Below are 10,322 nucleotides of genomic sequence, written 5' to 3' on the forward strand. Positions count from 1 at the left end.
CAAATTAATGTATTCACATTATTCATTTCACTTATGTGAGCGCCATCTGTGACTAGTATGTGACACTAGAATGTTAACTTCATGTGAAATAATTATGCTCTGGTAACGTGTTAATAGTACAACAACCAGACAACAGATGTCGCTGTTATCAAAAACTAGCTGGATCTAATTGAACAAAAACAAATTGCTATTTATTTATTCTAAACTTTATTCATAAGAATACAAGTCAATATAAAATTAACAAGACACTGTACAATGATTAATGTATAAAACTAAACACCACACCGTGACAACCAACGAATGTTTGAAGTAGGTAACAGATAGAAATTAATCCATAATTATTTATCATCGACGGACTCTTCACGCGTATTTTTGTCATTGCATGACTTGTTTCATGATTGAGCTGACGCGGGGGCAGTAGAACCATGAGTCAAAACGCATGAGGAACCGTTGATGATCAGTAACTATGGACCCATCTCAGAAAAGTCATTAGATATACAATCCCGAATAAGAGTTAATTACAGATAACAGATCAGCAGTCAGCATGGCTCGAAGTTTCAATAAACTAAAATATCATCCCAAGATACGACTACAAAACTAGAAATTATAGTTAAGACCTTTTAAAACGTACAATTATTTACAATTAACTCAATAGTTCTTTATAAACTTACGTTAATAGCACTATTATTATAAAGCAACCAAATGAGTCATCGAATTTAAATCTTCTATACAATGATCTAGCAAAGCCTGGGCTTTTGGACAAAGAGACAAACCGCATCTAACTAAATAGTCAAAAATATCGTTACCTAAAACGACAGGTAAAGTTAAACATGTTACCACAACTTTTCAACGTCTAATGTGAATATTAACCCACCAAGATTGTGGCCAAGGGCTGAATATTATTTTACTTTTGCCATTACGTGAAGAAAAATGAACATGTCATCTGCGGCATCAATTATACCTTACATTAAAACTATCAATGCTGGTAACATTGTCACAAACAACCTCCTTCGGTCACGGCCTCTCGCTATTAATATCTATGGTCACAACTATTATTTTAAATATACGTTCCAGGCAAAGGCACAGACTTACATAGCCATTACGTAACGATATTTTCTGCGGAATATCTCTAGAAGGCTGTGATTGATTGGGTAGCGTGATTGGGTTCACCCAGGTTCTGGCGAGCGGCGTGCGTAGTGGGGCAGCATGGGGGGTGCTGGTTCTCCCTGCAGTTTGGAGAGCGCGCACCGCACGGCTGACAATGTCTCTGGTGTATGCTTGCGGCCCCGCGGGGCATGTGGACGATGAGGCCTCGCAATGCGCTCCGCTGTGGCTGTAGATTCTGTTTAAAGATATAAGAAATTACTAAAGGAAATAAAAAGACTACAAGACTTATAGTCGAGGGCTTGAGCTCGCCAAATCCATTCTATGCGCTGTGTCGCAAATTCGATCCCCGCGTAGGACAAGCGTTTGTGTAATCCACAACTGCTTGCTCTTAGTCTGGGTGTCTTTGTATATGTGACTTTCTGAAACCCCCCGCGACATAAAGATTAAATTCTATAAAAAAGAGTACTTAGTATATCTGAACTTTATAAGGACCTCGTTCAAGCGTTTTCAAGCAAATGAGTTGAACATGTAAGACGAATGTCCATGTTTTCTTGAAAATAATAATTGAAAATATAATTATATTACTGCACACAATGCCCATTAAGAAAGTACGTCCTTTGTTCGCTAGGAGCTGTATCAATGCTACAGTTCAACGGTGCACGTCTTACGATAAGATCGAAATTATAACATAGTACGCAAAGAGAAAAATAATATCTTTATAGTCATTTACCTTTTACTTAGATTTTAAGTATACTACGACTTAAAATATAACAGCCGCGAACCTGAGTTTTGTTCCTGAAAATGGTCGAAACTAGATCGTGATAAAAATCTGCACACTATTATAAAGAACCCACGACAGTAACCCGAAGTAAGGCCTGTTTCAGGGGGTGCAAAATAGGTTTCTTGGATGATCTAAGTATTGGCAGAAATAGCCACATTCTGCTAACAAAAGCACTGCTAACAAAGACGATCGGGGTGAGATTTTGCCAAAATAAAGGCAAAATCTCACCCCTATAGTCTTCTTCATTCGTAAATGGCAGCAAATCACTTACGATTAACCCTAGGCCGGTCCCTCTCGGGCCCGACATCCTCCAGGCGCTCGCAGCACGTGCAGAAGTAGCAGGGCACGCCCGGCACGCCGCAGCACAGTGCGCCCCACAGCCACCTGTTGAGCGTACTGGCGGTCCGCGCCCACGCACTCGGCCTGTCCTGAAACATTGGCGAAGTGGAACCAACAGACTTGTACTGGAGAATGTTTTTTTTTTGACAATTAAATTACAATTGCTGGAGATCCAATAGTAATACCTGGAAGTAGTCTCGAGGTTTCAGAATTTTTTTTATTGGCTGGATATCGACAGTCGAAAAATCGACAAAAAAGAACCTAAATAAAATATACATTATGTTTAGAACTTTAAACTTTAGAAAAGTTAAGAACTGCGTTTGGCGTAAGATTAGCAAAAATGTCATCTAAAGCTGTCCTGAGAGACAAACAAAGACACTGATTAAGTAAGTATATCAACTCACATTTTAATACTACCAATAATAACTTAAAAAGTAGACGAAACATACCACCTAACCAAGTTAAAATAAAAGAAACCAAAGTCCAAAAAAATTGCCTCTGGGCTATACGCTTCCTAATACAATCATTAATAACATTAAATTATGTTTATTTTTATCCAAACATGTTTCGATTAAAGATGCAATTATGAGTACTTTAAAATCTGCATATAATTGTTTGGATCTTGACCTTTTCTCGTGGTCTATCTAGGTAGCATGCATAACACTTGCGTGCTTATGGTCTTCCAACTGACTTGGGGCAAGACCGTTGGAATCGAGAACTGAGAATTGAGACTGGTCTGACTCGTAACAGTTCATAACCCACTTTCACTAGCAATTTTGATGTCCTTTTTTTAATTAAAGTTTTAAAACTAGGAATATTAGTATATTACCTGGTGATTGAACACGAAATCCCGGTTCATCACCACTTCATCTTTGTTGATCTCTTGCCGTCATCTGAAAATAATATTCGACTAGTCAGACGCCGTCACTCTGACAGATCGAATGAGTGATTGTTTCATTTTTTCTTTTCGGGCAGGTTACTTAGGAAAATACGGAGTATTTTATTCATAGTTTTTGTTATTTATGGTTAAGTACGTTATGGTTAAATTTTCATTTTTATGTGAAGAGACCAAGTCTTAGTATGTCTGCATTATTAGTAAAGTCAAAATGTAAGGTTCAATATCAAAATAAAAGTCCGTTTTACGGGAAGTTTGAAATATATAGTTAGCTGCAACTGCAATTGTATATGCAAAATAAAATGTATCCAGCACGCATAATGAATTAAGAATTCCTATTTTAATTATAATTAATCTTAGTCTTGTTGACAAAATTCCGAATCTACTCTTAACAACTGAATTATCGAGATAATTGCTAAAATTCTCACTGCATGACATACCTTAAACATTCCAGCTATTGTTTAAGATTATTTAACTAAAATCCAACCATCAATTTGACGACATTTGAAAAAACTTTGCGATAAATTACTCTCAAATATTTTAATTATCTCAAATGTTTGAATTTATGATGATGACATGAACATGATCAGCCTTCGGTTAATTAGTGGTGCTAGGAAGAGCGTGGTTAAGCTGATTGGGAGTCACTTCCAGGGGGCCTGCTACCCCGCCTTACAGTGACATTATCGCTGATGTGGAAAAGAGACGAGTCTATTTCCCGTGTAGCGCGCTCTCTTGCTTCGATAACATCAAAAAATTGACAGTCAGTGGTGATGCTACGCCCCCTTGCAGGACAATGCCGTGGCTAAACTGTGATTACGTCACGGTGTAATATCTTGAGGCCTTGGCAGAACACTAATGACATCTGCCTGTTCAGCGATTCATTTAAAAAAATGTTAGTTCACGTGATTGTTTGTTTTTGGTTCCGTAGGCGAAATTAAATGATTTAGCTTTAGGTATGTTATAGTTATAGCAAGTGTACTTTTTAATGAAACTGATTCTAAGAATGTATTAGATAAGAAATATGCCACAATTACAGGGCTTCATTAACCATTTTTTTATAAATTAATTGGTTCAGGGTTCTTCAGGGTAATCCCATTAAAGAATCACAGTGATTGATATCTATAATAACTGAAGTAGGAGAAAAAAACATTTAAATTTTATGAATAAAAGTAATTTACAAAAAGAGTCCCTTTGTTAAATAACAAAAGTAATTACAATCATGTGACATGCAAATATCTACACTATACTCCCTCTACAGATTTTCCCAATTCACCATTACAAAAACTACATAAATTAATTACTCAATCAAACCAAAAGGACCCCTAAAAAGCACATTATTTGCAACAAAACAGTTAGCGTTAAAATCATTGATACCGAAGCACTTGGCAAGTTCACTCGCGTCAACCTTGGACATTTCATATTCACTCAAACGATTTTATAAAAATGAATTTGCGTCTTCACGTGTTTCTCGGGCAGTTCATCTGGCTGTGGGCAGTGCTGAATGGGAAAAGTCTTCAGGGAATCCCCGGCTATGGACGAAATTTGATCATCAAAACATTGCCAGCCATCGAAGATTACCAGAGCAATATATATGAAGTGTTTATGGAGCCTTATTTATATGTAAGTATGTTTTATTGTTTGATGTGGTATTCAATTTGTCAATTGGTATTAAAATTATGAGTTTTAAACTTAAGTTACATGTAAAATTTTAATTAAACTGTAAATATTAAAATGAAATATAAATAAAAAGGTTCATCTAATTTATTTTTATTTTATATAAAAATAATATATATTTTTTTACGATATTATCGTATTTGAAAATGGACCTTGTTATAAAATGTAAGTGTCTAACTTTATTCATAAATCGATTTACCGATAATGCTGTGACCAATATTTTGTTCAACTAAATCATTTATTTATTTCCATTTGTCACCCCGAGTTTCCATGAGCCCATTAGTTGGAAGGTTGGCTTTCAATACTAGTGTACATGTTCACATCACGTTCATAAATTTATCTTCTCTTTATAATGTCGATGCCAATAAATTATGAAAATCTTTTCGAAGGTCTTACATTTTTTGTCAATGTAACCAGAAAGACAGATGATTATGAACCTTGTGCTTACACCTCAAGGTTGCTAATAACTTTAATTAAACACCACAATGGGTACTTAGTGACATGTAGGTACATTATTGTACTATAATATTATATTGTATAATCTTGTCTGAGAACATAGTCAAGTTTGTAGGAAAAGCCACAATCGCAATTAAAAGCTTTAGATAATTAATTGGAATCTCACAATTTTCTGTGGCTTCATCATAATTGCTCACTTAGAATCCACGTGCTTGTTTATTTTTCGACGACAGCGACGACCGAATGTATTTAGAATAAAGTACGGTCCCTGGTTGTTAATGCAATACTAAGAAAGCGTGCTTCTAGACGGTTTTTGCGCCGTTTTTTCTCTAAAGTAAGATATTAGTACCAACTCAGTGGTGTAGGGTGGACGACTCAGGGTGACGTTCAGTTAAATCTTGACTATCAAAAGTGCTATAGCCTATAGGTATATTTATTTATTTAATCATTAACAATTAACATTGTATTTGACATTTAATGAGATGAGATACGATACAAAAACAAAACATGCAGAAGAATTAAAAACAAAATGAAATGAAATATAGTAAGCTAGTCTATATTTTTTCTCTTCATTTCAGGAATTCGGTCACCAAGTGCTGCCTCCAGGAAACCGCGCTGAAAAACAAATCGACCTAGTCATTGTAAGTGACTTTAACGCCTTAACCCCTGGTGACCCACACGGCTGAAGTGCTGACACTTATCACTCATGTCTTTCAGTTTATCCTTCACAAAGGTCACTCTCTTTATCATCCAAATGAAGTCATTAACTCGATAATAATATGTACTTCGTATTCCTGTGATAATTCTGTCGGGACATATTAACTCCCTAAAATATTAAAATCTATCATTTTTTATATCTCTATCTTTGCTTCTCTTACTCCCTGCATTTTTTTTTAATTTAAAAAATGCATAAATAGCTTCCAAAACCTTCATACCTAGGCTGAAGTCTTGGCTTTGCCGTTGTCGGAAAAAAATAGATAAATCACCAATGTTATAGTGTTAATTGACAAAAAAAAAAACCTGACTTACACGCAAAATATTATCGAACCGTTCAATTAGTTTACTAAAACAAAACCATTAAATTACATATATCTATAATAGGCATACAAAAAACCTGTTTAATCAAAACATTTTGCAAAAACAATAATAATTAATATTAATACCCAACGCTTGGATCATCACTGTAACTTCCAAGGTTCACGATATAACTTCCCAGTTTGTAAAATTAGTTTATATAACACGTTGAACGTGACTGTCTGTCTGTCTGTTTACAAGATTGCAGGATGACGTCACGATAATGACGTGTAAATTACAACAGTATTAAATTCGTGATTACTTGTTAAGACTTCCTTACGCGTACAAATTAATAAGAAGCTTATTTAAATATCTACCTGTATATTTATCCTTGTTGACAGATATTATCGGTAAAGTATAAATCTTTATTCTTCAAATAAAGTCAAACATCTTGAACTTTTCACTAAGTAAATATTAACGGACTTAGCAGTTATACAACACCATTTAATTGGTACAAAGATAATCAGTCCAGTCTTAACAAGCAAGGGTTCAAAGTTAACGAGGCTCTTACAGCACGGTCTGATAGTTGTTATAAATACAGCTTATAATAGTTTGGTTAGTTGAAATGTCAATCCTAACACGAATTGACTGCACTATTATCCGAGTGGTTGAGGTGGTCACGCTCAACCCGCAGCGCGACGTATCGCGGGTTCGATCCCCGCGCAGGATAAGGATTTTTGTGTTGCTTGCCCTGAGTTTGGGTTTCTTTGTGCATGTGACTTTAATATTTGTGAAATCCTCCGCGAGATAAATAATCTATACTAATATATAAAGCTGAAGAGTTTGTTTGTTTGTTTGTTTGTTTGTTTGAACGCGCTAATCTCGGGAACCACTGGATCGATTTGAAAAATTCTTTTTGTGTTGAATAGACCATTTATCGAGGAAGGCTATAGGCTATATAACATCACGCTGCGACTAATAGGAGCGAAGATACAATGGAAAATGTGAAAAAAATGGTATAAATCATAACTTATATCTTCTACCCACGGGGACGAAGTCGCGGGCAACAGCTAGTAAATATAATAATAAATAAATGCGGACAACATCACATACATTGTTCTGAACCCAAAGTAAGTTGCTATAGCACTTGTGTTATGGAATTCAGATACAACGAAGGTACCACAAACACCCAGACCCGAGACAATGTAGAAATGTGAATTTTTTACATTGACCCGGCCGAGGATCGAACCCGGGACCTCAGAGCTAGCGACACCTGGAAACCGGTGCGTGCGCCACTCGACCACGGAGGTCGTCAGCGTCGAGATAAGGATTAAGTTGATTTATATTAGACGCAAACACGTTTAACTGTCTAAGCTATACACTTCTTACTAAAGAATAATTTATTTATACTAATTCTTCAGTCATTTTTGCTGCTCAAGATAATTATTTACTGGTGTGTATTTTAAACCATTGCCACGCCTAAATTCGAATTAAGTCTTATAGTTTTTAATGCTAACATGAGCAATTACCATTAATGAGTACCTATCATGTGTTCATCAACGCACAAAATCGTTGTTTTTTGTTATAATTGCTTGCTATTAAGATAGATCGCGGAAGTGCGAGCAAGACTTAAAAGGATAATACAAAAAAAAACACTTCAGAAATGAATATTATTATTATCTATTATTCAATCCGATACAAACAGATACTGAACCATTTTGATTAAGAGGATATTTTGTATTATAAAGTACCAGTACATGTACTATAATATATATTATGTATGACACACTAAACGTGGCGTTTAGTTTTTTTTCGAATGCTTTAATTCGGTTAATATTTTCTTAAGAAAAAATAATTGCACGATCTAGAAATTTTGTATTTACTTCCAATATTATTACGACTCACTCGTGCAAGAAATTGAGGTGGCTTTAAATCACTATCTTTGCAAATCAGCAAACAATACGCCTGCATATTTCGTTTAGAATTACTTTTCCTAAGAGACATGTAGTTAGATATATTCGAGGATACACTTATAAAAATCTGCCTATTTAAATCTGCATTAGGCTAACAAGTATTCTGTATTTACAATACTTATACCTAACACCCGTTATTATTCAAGGAGGCTTTGTCCCATTTATAAATTTTCTTAATAATTCACCGCTGTTTTTTTAAACTTCTTCAGATCGTTAAAATAAGAAAAATAGACGGCTTCAGCATAAGATCTTCATAAGATCCAAAGATAATTTTAAGGCCTACGTTATCCGTAGTCTATTGACATAAGTAATTAAATCCATCCTTGTAACATCGCACCGTCACGACGGCCATTACAAGCACGCGATAGCTAGACCTGTTCATTACTGGTTCCTGCACCTTGGCAGAGCTCAGCAAAGCTGGTTATTATCGCTTTACGTTAATTGCTGGATGACATAACTTGAAGCTGTGTTTTTTATGCTTCGTTGAAAACGTTAAGCTGTGAATCCGGTGACGAGAATAATTATTATTTATTTAATAACGGATTACTCATGCGTATTTAGCAGGATCAGCGACTAGTTTTGAGTTTTTAATAATGATCTTAGCTGAACACCACGTTCACAAATAAAGTTCTCCTTATCATTTAGTAGTCTTGACATAAGCCTATCATGATAAAGTAGATATTAATTATTCCAAGCTACTGAACTTGTAATCTTTCAAATTTCATTCACACATAGTCATGTTATACTTCTAATAACATCCTATTACGCGCGTTTATATCAGCTTAGCTTTAAGATAGTAATTAACGAGTCTAATCTTCGCTTCCAGCCACAAAGAGCTCCAGGCCTCCAAGCTATAGTCCACCTGCAGGCCGACGAGGAGTCAGGAGTGGAAGGTGACCTGATCTTCACGCAAATCGTGCCGAACGGTCCCGTCAGCATCGAGGGTAACATCACAGGTCTAGCGGCAGGCCTGCACGGCATCCACGTGCATCAGACAGGCGCTGTCAAGGATAACTGCAAGGAGATTGGACCTCATTTCTTGGCGTTCTATGTAAGCAATCTGTATACCTGTCTTACGTAGTTACGTAGTAAATCTTGTTCATAATGTGTATGGTAATAAAACCATTAATATAAGCCGTACGCAGCCGCCATACGATGCGTTTTAGTAACACAAGTACGGTTGATGTTATGAAATGATACCAATAGATGGCGTTGTATGTACTGTGTAAAGCCCGTTCGTTTTCGTCTTTGATTTTCCTCAATCTTAGAAACTCCAAAGGTTGTTTTTTATGCTAAAGTCCTATTACATAGTAACTTATGGAAAAATAATCTGAGGCCAACTCTGATTCTTCAGTTGTTTTACTTAATCGTACGAATCACAAATGTTTTAGGTATTATACTGAACAGTGAACAACAATCAGCAACAATATATGATAAAAATGTGCTTACGGATTCTCATGAATTTAAAAACTTAAATACAATTTATTTTTCAAATAGAACTCATCCAGTGGTCTACCAGCTGTAGAGCCTTACTTTTGACATCACACTTTACGGCCTATAGCGGCATCTCTTTCACAACTGCAAGTCTAACATAAATAGGTTGTATGACCCAAAAAATCTGCTATCCACCACCATCCCTTAAGGATCCATATTACAGGGAATAGTAATGTGGGGTTCAGGCATCATTTTCATCTAAAATTTTCATTCCATTTACAGGGTCGCCACGGCGGGCCTCGCGACAGCGTGCGCCACGTCGGCGACCTCGGGAACATCAAAGCTGAAGAGGGAGTCCTCTCCGTTAAGATCGTCGATCACCTGATATCCCTTGCTGGGCCTCGGTCCATCGTCGGAAGGTCTCTTGCCATTTCTAAAGGGGAAGACGACTATGGCAGAGCCAGTACTGAGGACAGCGCTCTCACTGGTACCTCAGGCCCAGCTGTAGCTTGTGGGATTATTGGTTACCTACATTGATTTGTCTGACGTTGTGTTGAATTGTGATATTGTGTTTATACTTTTAATATAGCGTATGAATGTTTTTTGTTTTTATTTGGTTGTAAAGTCGGTCTTCATATGTTTTCAGTAT

The 10,322-nt window shown here is 36.2% G+C and overlaps 2 protein-coding genes across 4 annotated transcripts; one reads left to right on the forward strand and one right to left on the reverse strand.

Annotated features, from left to right (window-relative positions):
* Nucleotides 1–188: 188 nt before the first annotated feature.
* LOC113504645 lies at nt 189–4,586 on the reverse strand. Of its 3 annotated transcripts, none has more exons than XM_026887062.1 (4): nt 4,497–4,586; nt 3,057–3,120; nt 2,160–2,316; nt 189–1,342 (listed from the first exon to the last, which is right to left on the reverse strand). In XM_026887062.1, the coding sequence occupies exons 2-4, from the start codon at nt 3,084–3,086 to the stop codon at nt 1,167–1,169; spliced, it is 363 nt and encodes a 120-aa protein (XP_026742863.1). In that variant the 5' UTR covers nt 3,087–3,120; nt 4,497–4,586; the 3' UTR covers nt 189–1,166. The 3 variants fall into 3 exon arrangements, with proteins under 3 accessions (XP_026742863.1, XP_026742865.1, XP_026742864.1); XM_026887064.1 differs by having other exon boundaries at nt 4,424–4,511; XM_026887063.1 differs by lacking the exon at nt 4,497–4,586 and adding an exon at nt 3,563–4,152.
* Nucleotides 4,548–10,274, forward strand: LOC113504644 (superoxide dismutase [Cu-Zn]-like). Its single transcript, XM_026887061.1, has 4 exons — nt 4,548–4,742; nt 5,831–5,893; nt 9,066–9,290; nt 9,956–10,274. The coding sequence occupies exons 1-4, from the start codon at nt 4,566–4,568 to the stop codon at nt 10,208–10,210; spliced, it is 720 nt and encodes a 239-aa protein (XP_026742862.1). The 5' UTR covers nt 4,548–4,565; the 3' UTR covers nt 10,211–10,274.
* The last annotated feature ends 48 nt before the right edge of the window (nt 10,275–10,322 follow it).

The sequence above is a fragment of the Trichoplusia ni genome, chromosome 22 (assembly GCF_003590095.1).
Source record: "Trichoplusia ni isolate ovarian cell line Hi5 chromosome 22, tn1, whole genome shotgun sequence".
In the NCBI taxonomy this organism is placed as follows: Eukaryota; Metazoa; Arthropoda; class Insecta; order Lepidoptera; family Noctuidae; genus Trichoplusia; species Trichoplusia ni.